The sequence below is a fragment of the Podarcis filfolensis genome, assembly GCF_964270895.1.
Source record: "Podarcis filfolensis genome assembly, chromosome: 16".
Taxonomy (NCBI): domain Eukaryota; kingdom Metazoa; phylum Chordata; class Lepidosauria; order Squamata; family Lacertidae; genus Podarcis; species Podarcis filfolensis.
This window is the reverse complement of record NC_139620.1, coordinates 7598556-7623750: the sequence shown is the minus strand read 5'-3', so window position 1 is coordinate 7623750 and position 25195 is coordinate 7598556. Positions and strand designations below refer to the sequence as shown.

The following is a 25195-nucleotide window of genomic DNA, read 5'->3' as shown; positions in this document are numbered from 1 at the left end:
TCTCGGTTGCCCACGCCGTGCCTTTTCTGCAGCCCCTTTTTCTTTGCACGGATGCATCCCGAGTGCACCTGTCATAATAAGTCAATGCACAGTTCCCTCTCTTAGGATGGTATGCGTTCTAGCTGCAATGTCTCTTTGAAATTGCTTATTGCTGTGGTGAACAATCAAGTTGTTAAAGCGTTTTACTTCGCGGGGGACGGACGGACACATAAAGAGTTTTTCAAGTGTGCTTATTTCCCTTTGGCAAGGAACAGTTTGATTCCAGCTGCATTGCCCCACAGTGCCATCTAGTGCGCTCTTCGGAGAGCGAGCACGTTTTCCGTGGCTGGAAGAGCCGGGGGGGCTGTAAATCATTGCTTTCTGCCTGCTGGTTCTTGCCTAGACAGTCTTTACCTAGTAGTTCGTTTTGTTTGTCTTCTGCAATGCCTTACCTGACACAGATTCCTGACAACCCTCATCTTAGGCTTAACACACACAGGGTCAAGTTTCTAGCCCACTTGAAGGCTTCCCTCTCCTTCCTTGGTCTTTGAGTGTGATGTTCCTTGCCAAAAGAAATCCAGATTCTGTGCTCAGAGGAACTTTGCACTTGCAACAGTCTCTCCTGCCTCCCATTTGTTGGGCACATTTGGAATTTATGTTGGCAAGGAGGAAAGAGGAATGGGCTGTAGCAAAACTCTGGGCAAGATTGTGTTTTTTGGCCTGTGACTGCCTAGTGGCATCTCACATACAGAGTTGGACACCCCGAGTGGTCCAGCAGTTAAGCAAGTGCTTAGCCCTTACGATGGTAGAGTTGGTGGACTTTCGGTCTGACCGAACAGGAGTCTTCTTATCTCCTTACGAGAGAAGTTTTGAAGATTTAGCAAGAGGACCTGTGGCTTCCAAAGGGCTGCTGCCAGTCAGAGTGGACAATACTGGGTTCAATAGGAACACACGATGCTGCCGTTTGTCTCCAAGGCGAAATACGGGGAGCCGTACAGATGGCTGGGATGCCATCTTCATCGCTCTTGAAAGAGAATTGGACAAATCCATGGAGGGGGCTGAGACTGTCAGTGGCTGCTGGCCACAATGGCTGTGTTCTCCACTGTCGGAGGCAATATGCCTCTGAACTCCAGTTGCTGGGAATCACAAGGGGGTGTGGCCTGGGGAGAGGGGGTGCGGCTAAGGAGGGCGTGAAGCAAGGCCAGCCAGGGGCGTGGCTTGGGGAGAAGTTGCTGCATTTGCACCCCCTGCTGAGAGCCTGGGATTCCCCAGCCCTGCCTTACAGAACGTCATCTTCCCAGTTTCTCCTGCGGCTTGTACTGGGCTGTGGGGGATTGATAGGGGGAGAGCCTGGGACATTCCAAGGAGGGGAGGGCTGCTCCTCAAAAGCTGAATGCCCCCACATGGGGGGCTTTGTGCCACAGCAGAAAAGGCCCTACCTGAAGTCCCAGGCCCTCATTGGCAGTGTTGCTCAGGAGTTAACGACGAACGAGGAAACAGGCCCATTGCCCCAGGGGCACTTTTTCTCAAACTTGGGTCCACAGCTGTTGTTGGACTACTACTCCCATCATCCATAGCTAGCAGGACCAGTGGTCAGGGATGATGGGAGTTGTAGTCCAACAACAGCTGGGGACCCAAGTTTGAGAAGCACTGCTCTAGGGGGTGGTTCCTGGCCTGGGAATTTCGAGGATTGAGGAGAAAACTCAACTGAGGTCGGCAGAATGGAAAGCGAGGTTTTAATTAAGCAGCATAGTTGTGGTTTTTTTTTTTAAATGTGAAACCAAAACCCTCCCGCTTTGGCTGCTTTAATTGGGAGCAGAAGGTGTTGTTGCTCAAGCATCCGGATCGGGGGGGGGGGGGGAGCCAAGCCCACCACGTCGCGCGTTGGCCCTTTCCGGCACTCGGTGCCGTAACGAGCCCTGAGCTGCCTCTGGAGCACCCTTAAACCTTTCCTCTGCGTCACCTGCCAGATCAATTACTCCCGAGCTCAGGCTGGAGGGCAGTGTCATGCACAGACCCCCTGACATTGGCTGCCCCCTCCTTTGCCACTCCCTCCCTTTCGCTGCTGCTGTTTTGTTGCACGTCCAGTTAATGGAGCAGAAGCCCTTTTGCCCTGCAAAGACCTTCCTCTTTGAGATCTTTTAAAAAGCATAACTAAAACAGATCTCTACTTAGTAGCCGTGCTAGGGTCAGGATAGTGTGTGTGTGGGGGGGCAGGATGATATGACCATGGAGGGCATCAAAGCCTCCCCTCTCCCCCCACCCCCCAGTCTGAAATCTTAATTCAGGCTTCCTCCCAGGTTCTTAAGATTTGCCACCTTCAGCAACCAAATACAGTGGTACCTCGGGTTACATATGCTTGAGGTTACATACGCTTCAGGTTACATAAGCTTCAGGTTACAGACTCCGCTAACCCAGAAATAGTACCTCGGGTTAAGAACTTTGCTTCAGGATGAGAACAGAAATCGTGCAGCGGTGGTGCAGCGGCAACGGGAGGCCCCATTAGCTAAAGTGGTACCTCAGGTTAAGAACAGTTTCAGGTTAAGAACAGACCTCCAGAACGAATTAAGTTCTTAACCCGAGGTACCACTGTACCCGTTGCTGGAAACTGCAGGAGGGGAAGAGGGCTCTTGTGATAGGATCCTGCTAACAGGTTTTCTGCATGCATTCGCTTGGCCTCCATCAAAACAGGACGCTGGGCAAAATGATCCGACAGAGCTCTTTTTATATAGTTGAGAACAGAACCTCTATGTCCTAAGGCAGTCTACCTCTCAATGCTCGATGCTGGAGACAAACAACAGGGCTCTTGCCTGAGGGCCTTCCTGGGAGAATCTGACGGGCCGCTGTGAGAACAGGATGCCGGGCCTGATCCCGCAGGGCTACTTGTACATGTTCTCAATGCCCATACTGATTCTGAGCGGTCGGAAGGGCCGGCATTTGTGCCGAATTGTGGCGTGGAACTAAATTCTCCCTTCTTTGCAGGGAGTGGGTTCTGAAGAGCGCCATGCTGATCGCCATGTCCGTGTACACCTACCTCCGCCTGATCGTCGACCACCATGGCTCGCCTCCCCTGCACGCCCTGAGGCAGAAGGAGGTGGAATTCTGCATCTCCCTGCTCCGCGACCGGGTAAGGGAATCTGGGAAGTGTTTAGCTGCCTGAAGGCGTGTGGGCGGGTGCCATCTCTTGGAGGAAGGCACTTGAGGGACAAGTGACAGCCGCTTTCCAGACAGCCTCCTTTGTCGCTGCAGACACACTCGGCCCCCACTCTCCTTGTCTTCTCTGTGGGGGCCGACTTTGAAACAACACAGCCCATTGTGACTCCCGCCTGGATGAGCTTCTCTCTTCGCGTTTTTGTGCCTTGCTGCTTGTTCCTCTTAAGGAGCTGAAAGCCCAACCAATCAGGGATCACACATTAAAAGGCACTTAACAGAAGACTGAAGCTGGGCTGGGGAGAATTGCAGCCCTTCAAATCTTGCGGGCCTTCAACACCAAGCAGCCCCGGCTATCATAGCCGATGGTCAGGGGTGATGGGATTTGCAGTCGAGCGACATCTGAAGGACCACAGGTTCCCCGTCGTAGTCCAAACCCCTGCCCGCAGCGACACAGGCGACCCAGTACAACAAGATCCCCATTGAGCTCTGGTTCTAGCAACATCTGGAGGGGCCACAGGTTGTCCACCCTTGTTTTTACAACCCTTGCAGGAAAGTCAAGCGGGGAGGAGTAGTTCCATGCTTTGCCGTAGAGTTGTGGGGCAGCTGCAGTAAAGGCCCTGCTGTCGGGGAGAGCAAGTTATGCTCACATATTGCCAGAAGCACAGCCAGGAATCTGATCTGACTCTCCAGTGCTGCTAGCAATAGTAGAAGTGTTCATGATTGCACCCCTGTTGCTGTCGGCCATTGAATGCAATTGCACCCCTATTGATGGCTGCCCGTGAATGTGATCGCACCCCTGTTGCTGGCAGCCATGGATCCCAATCACCGTTCGCAATGGTGTTGACAGGCAGAGTTAGAAAAGACTCAGCCTTGGCCATTGAGCTTTGAGAAGTCCACCTTTTGAGTCTCCCTCCCAGGTCGTGATCGAGGGTCAGACTCAGAATTTATAGCCCTGCCTGTTTGTTTGTACAACAGCAACCATTTCTTTTTTAAAATTTATTTTATCTTTTTAATGCGGCAGCCGACCTTGCTTGTCACCCTGCCTCTTTGGAACCTGCTATCTTCAAAGGGGGGCAAGACCATCTGCCCGAGGAAAGGCCTTTTCAGCCGACGGGTGGGATGAATCATCCTTTTTTTGGGCTTTGCCAGGGTTTTAGGAACTGAACGTTCCCCAAAGCGCACACTCTGTCCGTATCCCTGTGCCTGAGCACAATAATGACTCTCCCCCACCCTTCTCCTCCCTCTTCCTTCCTACCCCAAGTTTATGGATTGCCTTATGATTGGCCGAGATCTGGTGAGGCTCCTGCAGAACGTTGCTAGGATACCGGAGTTCGAACAGCTCTGGAAGGACATTATCCACAACCCACAGGTGCTGAGCCCCCAGTTCACAGGTAGGTGATGAAGTTCCAGGACATTATGGACTAGCTCCTTCCAGAGGCAGAGTGCTTTTTTAAAATTTTCCTGTTATTTGTCAACAGTGAGTTGAATCCAATGTCAGTCCTGCTTGTGGTAGTCCTTTTGAAATAGATGAGCATGACTAGCTAAGGTCCGCTGGGTCTACTCTTGAGTAGAACGTAGTTGGCTCCAACCCGGTGTATCTGTGCCGACCCATAACCAAAGTTCTCTGCTGCCCACTGTGCCTTGTTCTGGAAAAGGAGCCCCTTCTAGTTTTGAGGGGTTAGCAAATTTATGTATTTGTTTCACAAAATTTATGTACCACTTGATTGTAAGGGGGGGGGGACGACGACCCTCAAAGAGGTTTCAAAAAAGAGTAAGGAGGAAGGGACGCGGGTGGCGCTGTGGGTTAAACCACAGAGCCTAGGACTTGCCGATCAGAAGGTTGGGGGTTCGAATCCCCGCGACGGGGTGAGCTCCCATTGCTCGGTCCCTGCTCCTACCAACCTAGCAGTTCGAAAGCACGTCAAAGGGCAAGTAGATAAATAGGTACTGCTCCGGTGGGAAGGTAAACAGCGTTTCCGTGCACTGTTCTGGTTCGCCAGAAGCACTTGAGTCCTGCTGGCCGCATGACCCGGAAGCTGTATGCCGGCTCCCTCGGCCAGTAAAGCGAGATGAGTGCCGCAACCCCAGAGTCGGCCACGACTGGACCTAATGGTCGGGGTCCCTTTATCTTTAAGGAGGAAGAAGCTGACAGGCAGTGCCACCCCCTGGAGAATCACAGAAATGTAGAGTTGGAAGGGAACCAAAATGTCATCTGGTCCAACCCCCCTCACCCCCCCTCAATGCAGAAATCAACAGCTGAAGGATCCCTGCCTCCAGGATGGGAGCTGGCAGTGAGGCCTCGTGGGTTGGCCTCAACTGGGCTGGGAACATACAGCTTTTTGGTCTGGCAGATCAGAGTTCGGTGCATCTTTGCTGCACTTCGAAGAGAAGATTCCTCCACTCGAGAGAGAGAGAGAGAAGGCAATTTAGGCTGCTCCTCCCTTCCGCCTCCTGTGGCTGCGGAGAACTTAATCAGCACCCCAAGGGCCGCCAGTTACCTCTAGCAACCATCCGCCCCTGGCTGCCTTTCGGCCTGATTCCAGGCAAATTAAGATGCAAAGCCCTTAGCAGCACTCTCTGAATTGCGCCTCTGGGGGGCTTCTTCGAAGGGCCATATTCAATACATTCTAGAAGGGGTTGACCCGTGGGAGATCTCACGCCGCGTTCCTCCCGACGGGTGGTTTTTGTTTCTTTCCCCACGGGAAGCGTTTTAACTAAGCAAGTTTTTAAAGGGGAGGCGGCTGTCCTTCATGCGAGGAGCTCCTTCCCACATGGCCCTCTGTCGACAAGTGGAATGGTTTCGATACCACCGGTTCGGCTTTGAAGCACGCAGAACTTTCCCCTGCTCTTGACAGCCCTCCCGATGGGGTGGCAGGCCCACGTCAAGTCTTGAACAAAACACGGCGCTCCCTTGGACCAGCAGAACTGGGTTTGCAGATTTTGACCCTAACGTGTCGGCTCGGGTCAACTCCCACTGTTTATGTATTGAGCCGGGTGGGAAACGGAGGCGAGCGAAAGACCCTCGTACGAAGGCAAGCGAGGAGGAGAAAGCCATGCATAAAACGATCCACACTGAGGAGAAAGCGGATAAGGATAGATTTTTCTTCCTTGCCATCACTGGGATCCAATCACTGGGGTCATCCAAGGAAACTGGTGGAAGATTCAGGGTAGATGAAAGGAATAACAATAATAATAAATTTTATTTATACCCCGCCCTCCCCAGCCAAGACCGGGCTCAGGGTGGCTAACAACCAATAATAAAAACAAGTTGATTAAAATACAATTTAAAAAGCAAGATTAAAATACAACATTAAAACATTAGGATGCAGCCTCTTCACAAGAGGAGAAAGGAAAAAGAAAGAGGGGGAGGGAATCAAACTGATTCTAAGCCAAAGGCCAGGTGGAACAACTCTGTCTTACAGGAAAGCGTTGGCACAAAGTTAAACTGTGGAATTTGCAACTTTAAACCTGGTTTAGTGATGGCCACTGACTTTGATGTCTTTAAAAGACAAAAGCTCATGGAGGATAAAGTGATCGCCGGCTGCTAGCCATGATGACTATAATGGAACTGCTGGGGGTCTCTGAAGACCAGTCGCTGGGGATCACAAGTGGCTGGCCACTGTGGAAACAAGAGGCTGGCTGGATCAGCCTTTGGCCTGATCCTGCGGGGCTCTTCTTATGAGCTTATGACCTGTGTTCTGGGACTGATCCTTGCGTGTAAAGATGCATCCCTCGCTGTACGAGACGCCTGCTGATTTAGTAGCTTTTGTGGCTGGCAGTGTGCCGTAAATCTAATTTTCCTTTCCTTTTCTTTTTTCTCTCCCCACTCCCCCTTCCTGCCTTCCCCAACGCAGGCGTTTTGCAACTCTTGCAGTCTCGGACTTCGCGCAAGTTCCTGGCTTGCCGCCTCACGCCCGACATGGAGACCAAGTTGCTTTTCATGACCTCCCGGGTAACACCTTTTTTTTGTTGTTGGTTGCACTTTTGGGTATGCAAGCCTCCCAGAACAGTTTACAACAACCCATTATTATTAATATTTAACACTTACAGAGCAGGGGAAGATCTCAAAAGGGCACCATAGCGCCCGCGGGTGCCACTCTGTCAACCCCTGGCCTTATGTGGTTACCACGAATTCCGTCCCCTCTTATTTCCCTTCCCATCTTCACCCCAACTGAGTTCATGCAGCTTGATGCTTATAGGACAGCCGCTACAGAGGAGTATAGCTCAGTTCTGGAGCACCTCTTTTGCAAACAGAGAGTCTCAGATTCAAATCCCTGGCATCTGTGGTTAAAAGGGGTTAGGCAGCAGGCGAGGTGGAAGCCAGTTAGAGTAGATAAATAGTAGGCTAAATGGACTAATGGTCTGAGTCAGTATATGGCAGCTTCCTAAAGGCTGCTAATCATCTGCTTCCCCATCTACAGTGTGATAGGAATTTTATGGTCTTAGATATATGGTAATGTTCATAAGTGTACCAACCAAGGACATACATAGATCAGCACAGGAAGGCCAACCTGGAACCATTTTGATTCCTAAACTGACCAAATCTTTTCTCTGCAAGGTCAAAATGGAAAACCCTCCCCATTGTCTTTTCCTTCACAAATCCTGTCTTAAGGGTATGTCTGTGTTTAAATAGGGTGTGAGCCTGTGACATGGCCCAGGAACTAAGTATTTATCATTACAAAAGACTGCCCAGGCTCCCCAGGCAATCCAATCAAATAACCTGCCAGACAGGAGGTAAACAACAACAGGAGAAAAACAATATTAAAATTTCTGTTTTAGACCGCCTTTTCTGTGATGTAGGTGTGATGTATCTGAGGGGTGGTCTTAGGTTACACCCCTTCTGTGATGTATGTATGGTGTTTCTGGGGGTGGTCTTGATCTACAGGGTGGCAATTTCAAAAGTCTTTATAAGGCCTTGCACACCATTTTTCTGGGTCCCTCCTCTCTCCTGCAAGTGAGGGGAGCACCCTCTTGCAACAGTTCAATAAAGGCCAAGCCTACAGGCTGCTGTTTTGCTCCAAGTAATCCTGGTTGGTGTCCTTGTTTTTGTCCAAGGGAGCCCTCAGATTTTTCCGTTAACAACAGACACCAAAGGCAGTTCTGCTGTCGCGTTCACACCGACCAACCAAAAACGGTTGTTTCCAAGCAGTGCAGAGAATAAAACAGTGCCGGACATACACTGTTTTTCCAGGGAATAGCTGCAAAATTCCATTTTCCAATAGGCTGTGTGGTTTTTTTTTTTTTAAAAATCAAATTCAAACTTTGTGTAAGTTTCTAGCCCTCATGGCTGGGAACTATTCATGGAATCGTGTGGATTATGCCTGGTAAAAACCAGGAAACGTAGAAGGATGCCTGAATTAAGAGTTCAGGCGTTGATGGGCCCAATGGCATGGCACCTTCTGACCTCCCTCTCTCCCTCTCCTCCCTCCAGGTGCGCTTTGGCCAGCAGAAACGCTACCAAGACTGGTTTCAGCGGCAGTACCTCTCCACCCCGGACAGCCAGTCCCTGCGCTGTGACCTCATCCGCTACATCTGCGGGGTGGTCCACCCGTCCAACGAGGTGCTGAGCTCTGACATCCTCCCTCGCTGGGCCATCATTGGCTGGCTGCTCACCACCTGCACGGTAAGGAGGCTCACTGGGAACGAGAGGGCAGGCAACACCGGAGGGTTTCCTCCCAGGTTTTTCAAGCAGAGCTCCGTCGAACCGGAAGAGCTGCATGTGGGTGTTTGTGAACATTCTGCATCGCCCAGAGAGCACCTGTTGGCTGCCTTGCTGTCCCCAGCATCCTGTTCCCACAGTGGCCGCCCAGGTAGCCCCAGGGGGAAACCCCCAAGCCACCAACCTAGACGTCTCTGAAAGACGATTAGACAAATTCGTGGATGGAAGGGCTATTGATGACTATGGACTATGCTCTGCCCTCCACAGTTAGAGACAACAGCACTTCTGAATATCAGTAGCTGGAAACCACAGGTGGAAAGAGCTGCTCTTAAGCTTGAATCTTGCTTGCATGTTTCCTATCGCACCATCCGCTTGGCCACTGTGAGAACAGGATGCTGGACTAGATGGGCCCTTTTGGGCCTGATCCTGCAAGGCTGGGTTGCCCCAGCCACTCTGGGAGACTTCCAACACATATAAAAAACAGAATAAAACCCCAGACATTAAAAACTTCCCGATACAGAGCTGCCTTCAGATTTCTTCTCAAAGTTGTATAGGTGTTTATTTCCTGGATATCTGATGGGAGGGCATTCCAAAGGGAGGGTGCCACTACCAAGAAGGCCCTCTGCCTGGTTCCCTGTAACCTCACTTCTCGCAGTGAGGGAACCTCCAGAAAGCCCTCAGAGCCTTCTGAACGATGGGGGTGGAGACGCTGCTGTCAAGACCAGCTGCTGCAAAAAATAATAATAATGTGGTGATAATAATCTCAGCAATAATAGATTTCCAAGAAATTCAAGAGCGGGTATTTTTAGCTCTCCAAATCCAACCGGTGTTATTTATTTGATTTAACGCAGCAGAGATGTCTAACCTGGGCCTAGCACCTTACAAGGGCTGCATTGATACCTGCGATGGGGTCCAGCTACAAATGCATCTCTGCCCTCACCTGAACGAGCCAGTTTCCATTCAGGGTACACCAGGAAAGCCTTCCTGGATCAGGCCAGGCCCATCTAGTCCAGCGTCCTGTTCTCACCGCAGCAAGCCAAGTGCCCAAATGCAATATTTTCCAGTTGTGGGTTAAACCACAGAGCCTAGGACTTGCCGATCAGAGGGTCGGCGGTTCGAATCCCTGCGACGGGGTGAGCTCCTGTTGCTCGGTCCCTGCTCCTGCCAACCTAGCAGTTTGAAAGCACGTCAAAGTGCAAGTAGATAAATAGGTACCGCTCCGGCGGGAAGGTAAACGGCGTTTCCGTGTCCTGCTCTGGTTCACCAGAAGCGGCTTAGTCATGCTGGCCGCATGACCCGGAAGCTGTACGCCGGCTCCCTCGGCCAATAAAGTGAGATGAGCGCCGCAACCCCAGAGTCGGTCACGACTGGACCTAATGGGTAAGGGTCCCTTTACCTTTACCTAAGTGCTGTGGACCCCCCTACTTTTGAAAACGTTTATATCTCTGCGGTAGTTTTCGTTACGTCGACGGTGCCGCCGTACCCTTCAACATTTCCCAGAGCAAAACCGGGACATGCGTCTTCCGGGCCTCACTCCCGCACAAATCACATGACCCGCACGAGAGCACAGTGCATTTGGGGACGCCACGATCTCATTTTTTGGGGAGCCCCCCAAAAACAGGATGTCCCAGACAGTTGATGGGTGTGTGTTGCCCCTGTGGTCCGTGGACCACCAGTTCGAAAGCACTGCCCCAATGGGAAGCTCACCGGCGGAATTGAACGCAAGGATGCCTTTCCTTTCGGTGGTTTCCCGCAACCGGCATTCATGGCCACAACACCGCCTCTGGCAGTGGAGGTAGAAGATAGCCATCGTGGCCTGTAGCCCTTGGCAGTGTTGCCCTCCATGAAGCCGTCCAAGTTGGTAGCCATTGCCGCCTCCTGCGGGCGAGGGAGGCGGGGAGAGACGTGGCCATCACCTGGCTCTGCCGGTGGCAGATCTGTTGTCCTCCCCCCTCGTTCGCTCGCTCTCACACACGCACACATTAACATTCCCAGCCCCTCTGACTCTGCCGCTTAATTGCCACTGGCTTCCCAGCTAATTAAGGTCTGCAGCCTGGCTTGACTCGCCGACAACGCAGACCACATTTCATTTGCCTGATGGTTATTGGAAGGGACGGAGGCGAGGCAGCTAATGAACAAAGGGAATTAAAAGCTGGGGCTTTGGAACGGCCTCTCTGAACAAGTTTGGCAGGGCGCTGCTTCTAGGGGAGAGGCGAAGACCGCCCAGAGTGGCATGGCGCAACCCAGTCAGATGGGCGGGGTACAAATAATAAAATTATTATTATTATTAAGGGTTTTTTTCTGGAACCCCCCTTGCAAACCTGTAGAGCTGCAGGGGTTCGTAGAAGGAAGGGAAGGGTCTTGTTTTCCCTGCATAAGGCATTTCCTCGTTTCCTTAGCGGGAGGCTAGATATCCCTAATAAACTGCCTCTCTCCCAGGGAAATTAGCGGGTGGGTTTCCTGCTATGTTTATGAGCAGGTTGCCGTTTCTGAGGCTTTGAAATAAGGTTCCCCTCTTCCAAATCAAATCAAATTGGCTGCCGACTTTGGCTGTAGCCTCTTGACCTCGGCCACTCGCTCGAGTCACTTGATGACAATTTAGCCGCAGAAACCTCATGCTCTCTGCTGTTGCAGTCGCCCTGTTCGAGGACACCTAGCACACTGCCCCTCTGCTCTGGATTGCCATTGCAGACTGTTTGAGCAGAGTGCACTTTTGGCAGCCCCGCTACAGGAGAGCTTGCCGATATTCCATTTCGCAGATCTGGAACCCGAAGCCGAGAAGTCGCAGGCGCTAGTTTACAGCTGCCCAGTGTGCCTGGAGCCCAGCAAGGATTTAATCGCCAGGCCCACGTTCCCTCGGAAGTCCAGTGGTCAAGCCAGTGAGCTGCCTGGAAGGGGCTCCATGGCTCCATCTGTGGGGCGTTTCATGACCTTAGAAGGCTCTTAATGATTGGGGACCAGAAAGCCACAAGGATCGGCTAACCCCTCATGTCCCCAGCCGATCTCTGAGGTCGGGTCGTCGTTATTGGCCCCGTACATGGCTCTGATCTGCTGTGTGATTAGTATTGTGGGCCCACTTTGATGGAACTCCCTTCTAGCTTAGGTCAGGCAGGTCCCCTCTCTCTGTTGAACTTCTGATGCCTACTAAAGACTTTTAAATTCTTGGTACTTTGGTAAACCGATTGGAAAACATTGTGGTTAAGTGGTATATCAGTTCAAATAAAAATAAATAGATTTAGTCACCAGGCAGAGATGTTCTGGGTGATAGTTTTGAATCTTTCCAGCCCTTACAGGCCTCACTCCTGTCCAGTTTTTGGGAATGAGGCTGCCCTTGATTCCTGCCAGCTCTGGTTTTTGTGTTGAAAGCAGCCCAGTTTGCTCAAGAGTAGATTTTTTTTTCTTGGAAACAAAAGACTCAGTTATATGTGAATAGCCACCTTTCTCAGTGCCGTTCAGAGGTGTGTGTCTCCCCTCCTCCAACTCTTATTCCTTCCTGTGTTGTTTATTTTACTTCTTCTATTCGGGCGCTTCCCTCCATCCATTGATCCTCTGAGCGGCTTAACGAAACTTCAATAAAACATATGAGAAACAAATAAATTAGAACAATACCATCCGTAGAAACAACCACATTAAAAAAAAAATGAAAAATCGACAGCACAAGCAATGCAGGATCCAGGATCTGTCTGTGATCATGTGAGCATGTGTGATGTCATGATGCCACCGTGCCTGACGCGATGACATCATCAGACATCGCCTAATGCATTCCCTTGGGCATTGAGTCAGACTCGGCGACACAGTGTCCTCGCCGAGGGCATTTTAAATAAGTAAACCTCTTTCCCAACATTGCCGGAAAGGAGAGGGGCGTGTTTTGGCACCGCTCATGAAAACTATTAAGCCCTTTGAACATTTTTTACTTTCACAAACTCTGAAGGTAACTCCGGTGTGGTTTCCCGAGGCTCAGGCTCTGCCGTCTTGGCGGCTGCCTTCAAGGCAACTGGGGCTTAGCCCAGCTGACAATTGGAGAAGGGTGAATAAGCGGCTGCACATCCTTGTTATGCAGCAGCATCACTTATCCTGAAACAGAAACAAGCCCTGTGGGATGTGTGCGAATGTTGTCCCTGCCTCTCCAATAACTAACCGTAAAGTTGGCAAAAATGTACAGAAATCCATCTAAGTGATGCTGGAAATGTAAGGATAGCAAAACAACAACAACAAACCTATGGTTACGTGAAACATACTCAATAAACACACAAGACGTCAGCGGCTGTACTTTTGAATAAATGAGGTATACTATTCATTGTATCAATTGTAGATATTGGACTCTATGAACAGACAGGTGGAATAGACACTTATACATGTATGGACCTTATGCATGAACTGACTAGAGAATGAACTGGTCCACTGGGTCTTCTGCTTTTTTCGTTGAACTTTATGAGACTTCCGTTGAGATCTACAATTGATACAATGAACAGTATACCATATTTATTCAAAAGTACAGCCGGTTATGTCTTGTGTGTTTATTGGAAATGTAAGGATAGCGAGGGTACCTTTTAGCATATGTGGTGGCCATGTAAAGGGCTTCTGGGAAATGATATATAATGAATTGAAAAAACTGTTTAAGATAATGTTTACTAAAAAAAAACAGAAGCCTTTTTACTAGGCTTAACAAGAGAAGAAATACCAAGAGAGCTAAAAAGACTGTTTGTGTATGCGACAACAGCTGCAAGAATGTTAGCCCAGATGTGGAAGGAGGAGAAGGTCCCAACAAAAGGAAGAGTAGATTACCAAAATGATGGACTATGCCGAAATGGCAAAGATGACAAAAAATGTAATCAAGAATGGGAAAATTTTGTAGAATACCTTAAAAGCCACCGTAGTTACTTAGAGACATTAGCAGGATTGATATAACATTTCTGAAGTAAAATGAACTAAAGGAGTAAATAAGGAGATGAAATAGAATGGATAAATAAATATAATTACAGTGGTACCTTGGTTTACGAACTTAATCCCTTCCGGAAGTCCGTTCTTAAACCAAAGCGTTCTTCAACCAAGGCGTGCTTTCCCATAGCAGCAGGGGGCTCAATTTACAATGGAACACACTCAACATGTTCTGCTTCCAAGGCGAAGTTCACAAACCAAAGCACCTACTTCCGGGTTTGCAGCGTTCTTAATCCAAGTTGTTCATAAACTAAGCTATTCATAAACTAAGGTACCACTGTATATGCAAGAAAGGAGGGTAAAATATGGAAACCAGCAGGGGAGAGGGGAAAGTGCGAGGGGTTTGTATAATCCCAGTCCTGTAAATACGAAAAATGTTTGGAGTGTATGGAAATAATGTGAATATAAAAAACTGAAAGGGGGAACAAAAGAACTAACCGCCTAGCTCTGCAGCCTCTAACGCTGGCTATAGAGGGGGAAATTAATTTCTGGGACCCAGGATTGCTGCCTCAGGCCCTCCACACTGTGCAGCTGATCTGGCAGGCTCAGACGAAACAGGTGTCGCAGTTGTCTTCATAGTCTCTCTTTTCTGCCCCTTCCAGTCCAACGTAGCTGCATCTAACGCCAAGCTGGCCTTGTTCTACGACTGGCTATTCTTCAACCCCGAGAAGGACAGCATCATGAACATCGGTATGGAGAAACCCCTCCCTCCCTCCCTCCCTCCCTTGCTTCCTTGGGGCTGCCTGTGTCCCTTCTCCTGTCTCACACACCTAGGTTCCAGCCTCTTTCCAGCCCAATCTATAACGGAGAGGTTGTTGCAATTGGCGTCCAAGGGATGCGTAGCAAATGTTGTCACCTTCTCTAAATTATCATTATCATTAAAAACAGCTGCTATTATTATTATTATTATTATTATTATTATTATTATTATTATTATTTTATGCATTTGTCTCTTTTTCTACAGAAAGCCACCCAAAACAACTTAAAAAGCCAAACATGACCCCCATCCCATCTGTGCTGTACATTTCAAGCGCTATGGTACCATGTTAACAACCATGACTCCCTCCCCCTGCAAAGAATCCTGGGAATTGTAGTTTAAGGGTGCTGAGAGTTGGTAGCAGACATAGGCCCCGTTCCCCTACAGTTCCCAGAGTTGCCTGGGAAGAGGGTTTGATTGTTAATCCGCTCTGGGAATTGTAGCTCCGGGAAGGGCATATACCATACTTTTCCGTGTATAAGACGAAAAGAATGTTCAAATATTGAGGCCATCTTATACATGGATAGTTCAGAGTGGGGACGGGTGATTGGTTGCTGCTGCGAGTAGGAGATTGTCAGTGGTGGTTTTTCTGGTAATTGGCGGCTGCGATTGGCTGTTGTTGCGGCAATTGGGCGGGAGATTGGCGGCGAGCGGGCAGACAATTTTTGGCTTCTGCTACATGTGCTAGTGGTAGCATTGGCCAGGCGGGTGAGCAATTCCCCCCCCCCCCAAAAAAAAAAGTTCAACAACCCTGGGCAATCTCCCCACATTTTCTTAATTTTGAGTCCCCCTCCCCGTCTTATACACGAAAAAGTACGGTACTTGCTTATCTAGTTCACTATTTTCATTCCATGTTGAAACTGATTATGTTTACCCTGTGCCCTAAATATTGACGTGAGCAAAACCGCCGGCCCTTTGTGCTTCTAATACAGGCAGCAGTGTTCAGAAAAGAATTAAGCCTTTATATTTGACTCCTCAAATGTAACGCCGGCTGTTCTTTTCCTTTGCAGAGCCAGCCATCCTAGTCATGCACCATTCCATGAAACCTCACCCGGCCATCACCGCCACTCTGCTGGACTTCATGTGTCGGGTAAGCCGCCCCACCCCAGGGCATCTGACGATAGTCAAGGCGATGTGTGGTCCACCCTTGGCCCCATTTCAAAGTCAGATCCCTAGTAAAGCGGTGACCTCCCGATTAGACTACATTTCCCATCAGCCCCAGCCAGCATGGCGAATGGTCAGGGGTGATGGGAGTTGTAGTCCAGCAACACCTGGCAGGCCACAGGTCCCCCATTAAAGCACCCACAGAGGTGCCCAGTGTGTCTCCATTATATATTTTCTCTTTTGCCGATGATGCTTCTCTTTTATCCTGTCCTAATATTCATCTCGGAGACTGAGGTCCAGCTCCCAGGGCCTTCTGGCGGTTCTCTCACTGCAGTAAGCGAAGTTACAGGGAACCAGGCAGAGGGCCTTCTCGGTAGTGGTGGCCTCCCTGCGGAACACCCTCCCTTCAGATATCAAGGAGATAAACAACTACAGTGGTGCCTCGCAAGACGAAAAGAATCCGTTCCGCGAGTCTCTTCGTCTTGCGGTTTTTTCGTCTTGCGAAGCAAGCCCATTAGCGGCTTAGCGGATTAGCGCTATTAGCGGCTTAGCGGGCTTAGCGGATCAGCTGATAAGTGGCTTAGCGGCTGGGGAAAAGGAAAAAAACCCCCGCAGGAACTCGCAAGACATTTTCGTTTTGCGAAGCAAGCCCATAGGAAATTCGTTTTGCGAAGCACCTCCATAACGGAAAACCCTTTCGTCTAGCGAGTTTTCCATCTTGCGAGGCATTCGTCTTGCGGGGCACCACTGTATATGACTTTGAGAAGGCATCTGAAGGAAGCCAGACGGGTGGCATATAAATTTATTGTTGCTGTTGCTATTCTGTCCATCTGACTGGGTTGCCCCAGCCACTCTGGGCAGCTTCCAACAAAATATAAAAAGCACAACAAAACTCAGCAAAACATATTTAGGGAAGCTTTTAATGTTTGATGCATTACTGTATTTTAATATTTTGTTGGAAGCCACCCAGAGTGGCTGGGAAAGCCCAGCCAGATGGGCAGGGTATAAATAAATAATTTATCATTATTATTATTATTATTATTATTATTATTATTATTATTATTATCATCAAACATTAAAAGCTTCCCAATACTTGGCTGCCTTCAGATGTCTTCTAAAAGTCAGATAGTTGTTTATTTCCTTGACATCTGATGGGAGGGCATTCCACAGGGCGGGCGCCACTACCGAGAAGGCCCTCTGCCTGGTTCCCTGTAACTTGGCTTCTCACAGTGAGGGAACCGCCAGAAGGCCCTCGGAGCTGGACCTCAGTGTCCAGGCTGAACAATGGGTGTGGAGACGCTCCTTCAGGTATACAGGGCTGTTGAGAACTTTAAAGGTCAGCACCAACACTCTGAATTGCACTCAGAAACGTACTGGGAGCCAATGTAGGCCTTTCAGGACCCATGTTACATGGTCCCAGCGGCCGCTCCCAGTCACCACTCTTCGGCCTTTGAGTGTTGTGCTGCCTTTGTGACACCACTTCGGTCGTCCATGATTCTACATGCAATCTTTGCTTTGCTTAATTGTTTTAATCAATGGCTGCTAGCCGTGATAGCTGTGCTCTGCCTCCACGGTCAGAGGGAGCGATGCTTTTGAAACAGCAGCAACTGGAAATCCAAGGAGGGGAAAGTTGTTCTTGTGCTCAGGTTCCTGCGTGAGGGTTTCTCATCTGGTTGGCCGTCGTGAGAACAGGATGCTGGACTAGTTGGGCCCCTGGTCTGGGTTCTTCATACGTTCTTTACTGGGGAGCTTGTAAAAAATCTCGTAAATAAAATGAAATTTTTCTCTCCTTCTTTTCAGATCATTCCTAATTTTTACCCCGCGTTGGAGGCCCATGTGCGGCAAGGCGTCTTCAACTCCCTCACCCACATCGTGGAGAAGCGAGTCCTGGCGTAAGGAGATGGCCAGTTTTCCAAGCTTTCTTGAGCCCCCTACCTCCCCCCAGTCCTCAAGCCACCAGTTCCCTCCAGAGGCAGACTGCCTCTGTCAGCAAGGAACCTTAGGTTTCCACTGGTCCAGGGTTCCAACTGCTCCCTGCCTAACTTAATTAGCCCCTGTGGATAGCTCAGTCGGTAGAGCGTGAGATTCCTAATCTTGGGGGCCGTGGGTTCAAGCCCCACGTTGGGCAAAATATTCCTGAGTCATAGCGGGTTGGACTTGATGACCCCCGTGGTCCCTTTCGGTTCCATGATTCTAGTGTTTTACTGCATTTATTTCTGGCAGGGTGGATTTGATTTAAATCAAATCGATTTAAATCACTAGTCAGTAAGACTTCATTTAAATCTTCTTTTTTTGCCGAAAGACATTCCTGCTGGTATAATCTTAATATTTACAACCAGATGAAGGTTTCATTTTTCCAGAATAGCTTTTACAGTTATATCAGAAATTACTGATTTGGTTATACTAGTAGAAATACATAGGCAGATAATATTGAAATCTATTGTGACGTTTAATAAGTTAACTGATTATATTTGGACAACCTTTCTGCTGTACTTCATTGGAAGGAGGAAAACAATCATTTCCTTAATAACAATTTAAACAATTTATTAACTAAAACAATAACATTGTAGCATATGTGTCCATGTTTGTTAACTGATGTGGTTAAACTTTTTTTTAAAAACCCCAACTTAGACGGAGTTTCAGCACACATGAAAAACAAATCCTTATTTCCTGATGAATAGCCTTTGAACTATAATGTAACTTAAAAAGAAAACTATCTTTAGAAAGATTTTTTTTCCTCCAAAAGCATTTTATTTTAAATATCCAATTTAAATCAAAAAAATTGATATAAATTTTAAAAATCTGATTTATTTATTTTTTAAATCATTGATTTTTATCCACCCCGATTCCTGGGCTCCTTTGGGTGGAAAGGTAGGATATAAATGTAAAAATAAATCATTGCATATTTCTTCACCACCATCACCCTCCGCTTTTTGCAGGCACCTGGCTCCTCTCTTTGACAACCCAAAGCTGGATAAAGAACTCCGGGCCATGCTGAGAGAGAAATTTCCAGAGTTCTGCAGTTCCCCTTCGCCTCCCGTTGAAGGTAGAATTGAGGCAGATGGGTGGAGGGGGTGGGATTATACGACACCTTCAGGGCTGCCTCAGCATAGCCTATCAGCACCCTAAGGAATTTCTAAGAAAGGCAGTCCGTCAGGGATGCAGAGCCCGACTGCCAACAGCCGGCATGCCCAGTGTCTGGGGGATGATGGGAGTTGTAGTCCAGCAACATCCGGAAGACGTTGAGTTCCCCGGCCAATCAGGGATCACGTATTAGATGTCGTGCTGAAAGTTCCGGGCAGGAGCTATGCAGCTCTGTTAATTCAAAAGCATGTTGCACTAACCCATAAAGTAAAGGTAAAGAGACCCCTGACCATTAGGTCCAGTTGTGACCGACTCTGGGGTTGCGGCGCTCATCTCGCTTTATTGGCCGAGGGAGCCAGCGTACAGCTTCCGGGTCATGTGGGCAGCATGACTAAGCCACTTCTGGCAAACCAGAGCAGCACACGGAAACGACATTTACCTTCCCGCCGGAGGGGTACCTATTTATCTACTTGCACTTTGATGTGCTTTTGAACTGCTATGTTGGCTGGAGCAGGGACCGAGCAATGGGAGCTCACCCCGTCGCTGGGATTTGAACTGCCAACCTTCTGATCGGCAAGTCCTAGGCTCTGTGGTTTAACCCACAGCACCACCTGCGTCCCTGCACTAACCCATAGTTTGTTTTAAAACTGTGGCTTAACTATCAACATCTCTCCCACCTCACTTGTGGTCTTGTGGTGAGCCCAGAGCAGTAGCCCAGGAATAGGCCAAGAACAAACCTCAGTTTATTTCTGGCTTACAGCTTCCTTATTTGGCCAACGCAAATCAACCACGTTCCGGATTCACACGACAATACGAGCCATTTAATGCCGGGTCGTGCTGCTTACAACACCCATGGGTGCGAGGGAAAGCCGTCCAGGGGTGGACTATACCTGATGAAGGGTGAAGCCTTCCAAACAGCTGAGAGTTGGGGGGCAGCTTAAGGACAGAACAAATAGATTCATGGCACCTGTTCTTTGCAGTCTAGGCTCCCTGTTTCATTTGATGCACAATCTTGGAAGGCTGCTGCCAGCCTGAGTAGACAGCACTGGACTAGGTGGAGCAGTGATGTGGCTCAGGATTGGGCAAGTGCCTCTGAAGATTGCATTGAAATTGGGGCTGGGGGGAGGGCAGCTTTCCATAGGAGAAGCTGACTTATACCGGATCTGGCCTTTGGTCCATTCTAGCTCATACTGTCTACACTGACCGGCAGCAGCTGTCTGGGAATTTGGGAGGGATAATTCCTAGTCCTTCCTGGAGATGCCAGGTATTGAACCCGGGACCTTCTGTGTGCAAAGCAGATGCTGTACCACTAAACCAAAGCCTTGCAGTGTGGAACAGGACAAAACAGCTTCTGGGATGCCAGCATTCCTTGCCCCGCTCCCAGCCACTTCTCTTTGCGTTCCTCCTAGCAGTGAAAATTGAGGAGCCGGTTTCCATGGAGATGGACAATCACATGTCCGACAAAGATGACAGTTGCTACGACAACGCAGAGGCCGCCTTCAGTGACGACGAAGAGGACTTGAACAGCAAAGGTGAGGAAGTCTTCAGCAAAAGTTGCTCTGCGTCGCCACAACTTTCTTGCTCCCCGGGACACAGTTGTTTGGTCCATGTGGAAAGGTTCTTGCAGATGCAACAGAGGAGGAGCTGCCACGCTCACACACAGTCTTGTTTTTCAAGGAGTCTGTTTCCAGCCAACTGTGGCCCTGGGCAAATGCAATAACAACAGCAACAATGGTTTCTGCAAACTATAGTTTGGGTCTTATCCTAAATGTTGAGTGAATCCCTGGTTTAAGATTCCAAACCACGCCTGTTCCCCAGCGGGCATGTTTAGGGCAGAGAGAGAGGAAAGGAAGCCTTATCTCAACCATGGTTTGCTCTGCGCAACACTCAACCATGGTTAATACAAACCAGGGCGTAGGCCAAAGCCATTTGAGAGCATGGCTTTCATCCACTCCTTAACCATGGTTTAGGTGTTCAGAAAGAAATGCATAACCACGGCTAAAGAGGACAAACCTGGTTGAGCGGTTTGCTCTCTCGCATTTTGTGCTGGCTTGCTTGGTGACTCTTGTCTACGGTTTCTGAGAGGTCTTTTGTGCCTTTCAAGTCCGGCCCCACATATGTGGGGAGGGGTTGTTGTGCCAGCAAGAACTGAAGTCTAAGATCTAAGCCCAAAACATTGAGAATGTCTGGCTTCCTTTTGAATGTGTTCTCCCGCTATCCCACTGACAGAATGAGGGCATTCCTTGTTTGGGGTTCGACTCCTTGAATATGCAGGGAGGCAGGATAAGTGCATCAGAAAAGTCTGGCTGTGGGATCAGACCAAACACTTACCTGGTCCAGCATCCTATTGTCACAGGGGCCAACCTCTGGGAATCCCGCAAGCAAATCTCCCTGCGGAATCCGCCTTTCTGGTTAAGCGAGGCTTAATGTTTCTCGTGTGTATTTCTGTGGCCTCGTTGTCTCTGAACCCGGCTTGGCTTTCCTCCCTCCCTCGCAGGGAAAAAGCGGGAGTTCCGGTTCCACCCGATCAAAGAGGCCGTCGTAGAAGAGCCAGTGGACATCACGCCTTTCCTGGACCAGTTGGACGAGACCCTCAAGGACAAAGTCCTCGTGCTGCAGAAGGGGAGGTCAGTACAGAGGCTGTGGGTCAAAGGAGCATGTGGTTATGTAGGGCAGACACCCCAAAACAGAAGGCGAGTCTGCTGGATCCGGCCAGCAGCCCATCCAGCCCAGCACCCTGCTCTTGCTGTCACGGACCAGATCTCTCAATGGGAAGCCCACCTGTGTTTCCCAGAGACTGGTATCTGTGGCCCCTCCTGATGCAGCTGGACTTCAACTCTCAGCAGCCAGCAGAGGCTGCGGTCAGAGGTGATGATGGATGTTGAGGTTCCCTTTCCCAGGTCTAGGGCTTTTTCTCTTAACTCACTAATCAGCCTACTGTATTTTTCACTCTATAAGACGCACCCGAACATAAGACGCACCTAGTTTTAGAGGAGGAGAACAAGAAAAAAAAATATTCTCTCCCTTTCTGCACAGTGCCTCCCCAGTAAAGCGGGAGGAGAAATGGAAGTGGCTCCGTTTCTCCTGCCGCTTTGCTGAAGGGGCGCTGAGCAGCTTTCCCTCTCTGGGCAGCGCCTCTTCAGCAAAGCTTCAGCAAAAGCAACACAGGAGGCTTTGCGTGGCTATCGCTGAAGGCAGGAGAGCGAGAGGGATCGGAGCACACTGATTCCTCTCACTCTCCTGGCTTCAGCGATAGCTGCGCAGCCTGCATTCGCCCCATAAGATGCACACACATTTCCCCTTAATTTTTAGGAGGGGAGAAGTGCATTTTATAGAGCGAAAAATACGGTATATTGAGAGCGTGTGACTTGCCCGAGCGAGCGTTTGGTGACAGAACATGAATTTTTGAACCCTAAACTGCAGTGCCTCTCTGTCCCTCCCTGTTCCTTTTAAAGCTTATCGTCCTCCCTACATAGGAAGACCACCGAACAGTCCCGCCCCCAAACTTCATTCCTTCCTGCCCTCTCCATCATTTTGTGCGGGAACAAGCCTTCTCCAGCCGGGCCTCTTGGGTGCCATTTCTAGCCTTGATGTGACTTCCCAGTCACTAGTGATGGAATCACAGAATTATAGAGTTGGAAGAGACCCCGGGTCATCTAGTCCAACCCCCTGCAGTGCAGGAATCTCAGCTAAAGCATCCATGACAGGTGGCCACCCAACCTCTGCCTATAAAAACCCCCCAAGGAAGGAGAGTCCACAACCTCCGGAGGGAGACCATTCCACTGTCAAACAGCTTATTGTCAGTCCTGGGCGTGTATTACTGCTGTTTGTTACTAGGACTCACATAGCATTAGTCAGCGTTAAAGGCAGGCTCTCTGTGTCAGCCCTTTCCTCCCCTGCCCTCGCGACAACCCTGTGGAGTTGGCTGCTCGGGGAAGCAGCTTTCCTAAGACCACCAAGGCAGGCTGTGTGTGTGTGTGTGTGTGTGTGTGTGTAATTGTCTCAGCCATGTTTCCCTTCCCTCTCCCCACAAGACCTGGGACCTCCCAGTTTTCTCCTTCCCGGAGTGCCATTCGTAGCTATTGCTCAAGAAGGATGAGTGCGGAATCAGTCCGCCCTCTCCTTGGAATCGGGCGGCGCACAGCTGGGATTTTGGAGCAGGAGGCTTTTGGCCCTGCACTTCCCATTAATTTTGCATGTCATGACTAAGTGCATTTAATAGGTTTGTTTTCCGCAGAGTCTGCAGGATGCATATTTGTGTTTTTTGGGATTTTTTTCTCCTTTCTTTATGGCTGGGTGGGAGGAGGGAGACCCGTGGCAAAGGGGCGGGGCGGGGGGGGCGGGGAGAGACTTGGCTGCTTTTTAGGGAGAAGCTGGGCCAGATCCCTGCCATTTGCCAATCTCTCTGTGCTGCTGCGTGCTTCCCGTAGAGATAATTTCACTCCTCAGAATTTTTGGGATAGCAAATCTCCCCCGCCCCTCTGGGATCTCTGGTTCGAGAGACCCGTAGCTTGACGGCTGGTCTTAATTAGCGTCAGACCCATTGCAAATGACGAGGCTTCAAGTGAAGACAGAGAGGTCCCATGCATTCCAGTGCGTCTGCTTTTAATCCTGGCTCCCACCAGTTGCATTTACGCCCTTGCTTTTTAGCCCAAACGGATTGCAATTAAAATCCACATTAAGGTACAATATAATTAGTCCTCTGTTCGTCTCTGTGTGGCAGGTGGGACAGTTTCTATTGGCCCCTGGCCCTGCTGGTGATGCAGTCTATCTTCAAGGCTCTCGGCTTTCGTATTAAAAAATAAATTATAAGTGTTGCCTCCTTTATGGGTGCACAGAGGAGCTTTTAAAGTGTGTGGGCAACTTCCTGTGCATGAGATCACCTTGCTCACGCGCTCTTGAGGCTACCCTTACAGGCGCAATTGCTGGAAACTTTACTGTTTAATGCTCCCTCCGAGGAAATATGTCTGGCAACATCATTACAGGGCTTTGGGTGCCTGGCTCAGGCATTCCTGTTTCCCCTGGCATTTGGCTCTTCTTGCTGGATCGTAGCTTTGTGTGAATCTGCTGCGGTGTTCATTTTTTCAGTGGGGGTTAGGGCAGGATTTATCCTTCTTTCATCCTGTTCTTAGATTTCGTTTCGCTTTTAATTTGCATGGCACCTTTCTATATTGCTGCTCACAAACCGGTTTACAAGCTGAAGAAAACGACAAAACAGATGCGCCTGATAACCTGATCCCATACAAAAAAAATATGTCGTAATAAAATGATTACTTTAAAATAAACAACAACAAAAAAATATCAGTGCAGCGTGCGACAATACACAGCGGTACCTTGGTTTTTGAGTGTCTCGGAACCGGAACGTTTCGGAACCCGAACGCTGAAAACTCAGAAGTAATTGCTTCTGTTCTTGAACATGCCTTGGAAGTTGGACGGCGTCCGCTGTGTGTTTTTTCCCTTTTTTTCTCCACTGACGTTGTTGATCGCCCTCTGCGCCCCAGTTGTTGAACGTTTTGGAAGTCAAATAATCTTCCAGAACAGATTATGTTCGACAACCGAGGTACCACTGTATGAACAACAACCAAAAAAAAAAACATGAAGAAATATTAAAATGAGTACAAATATGTATTATACAGTGGTACTTCTGGTTATGTACTTAATTCATTCCGGAGGTCCGTTCTTAACCTGAAACTGTTCTTAACCTGAAGTACCACTTTAGCTAATGGGGTCTCCTGCTGCCGCCGCACTGCCGCTGCACAATTTCTGTTCTCATCCTGAAGCAAAGTTCTTAACCCAAGGTAATATTTCTGGGTTAGCGGAGTCTGTAACCTGAAGCGTCTGTAACCTGAAGTATGTAACCTGAGGTACCACTGTACTTAGATGAGCATTTATAGCGGCGGTGGAGAACCTCAGACCCAGGGCCCGGATGCGGCCCTCAAAGCCGCTCTTTCAGGCCCCTGGGTCTCTCCCCACACCATGCTCTCTGGCTGATGTAAGAAGAGCACATCAGCTGTTAGCTGGCAGGCCTCAGCAAATCCCTGCTGTGCCTCCAGCTTGTGAGGCGACCCTCCCAAAATCCCAAACAGGACGTCCTCTCCGGGCTCTGGTGAGGGTCTGCTTGCGAGCCAGGAGGACTCTCCAGGGTGCTCCGCATTTCCGGGATCCGCTTCCGGGTTCCCAGCAGTGCACGATCACACGCAGAAGTGGCACACGTAAGTGGGGAGCAGCCTGTATTCGAAAGCATCGCTGCCTCTGGCACCTGCAACTACGACAGAGAAGGATGTGCAGGACAGGCGAAACCTAAGCAGTGGTTTGCTTCTTGATCCAAGCCACTTCCTGCCCACATCTAACACCTAGCGTTTCGGGTCCAAAACGCGGGGAGGCGTCTGCCAAAGCGTGGGAGCTGGGTTGCCGGCAAGTAGGGCCAAGGCTGCTGGCGCGGAGACCTCCACTTGCTCCCGACCGTGTCTCTCATCGATGATGGGCCTCCAAAGCGGAGCCAATAACAACTTGGATGGCTT

General features: G+C 49.5%; 1 protein-coding gene across 3 annotated transcripts in view; it reads left to right on the top strand.

The window, feature by feature from the left end:
- Window positions 1-25195, top strand: part of INTS3 (integrator complex subunit 3) — a 91739-nt gene that overhangs the window by 32430 nt on the left and 34114 nt on the right. For 2 of the 3 annotated variants that reach the window (XM_083591040.1, XM_083591042.1), the window contains 10 exons: window positions 2962-3106; window positions 4394-4523; window positions 6987-7084; window positions 8564-8755; window positions 14332-14419; window positions 15497-15576; window positions 17391-17482; window positions 18530-18636; window positions 20084-20206; window positions 21172-21301. In XM_083591040.1, coding sequence (XP_083447166.1) covers window positions 2962-3106; window positions 4394-4523; window positions 6987-7084; window positions 8564-8755; window positions 14332-14419; window positions 15497-15576; window positions 17391-17482; window positions 18530-18636; window positions 20084-20206; window positions 21172-21301 — 1185 coding nt within the window. The remainder of the gene's footprint in view (window positions 1-2961; window positions 3107-4393; window positions 4524-6986; window positions 7085-8563; window positions 8756-14331; window positions 14420-15496; window positions 15577-17390; window positions 17483-18529; window positions 18637-20083; window positions 20207-21171; window positions 21302-25195) is intronic. The other variant, XM_083591041.1, reaches the window with a different exon arrangement.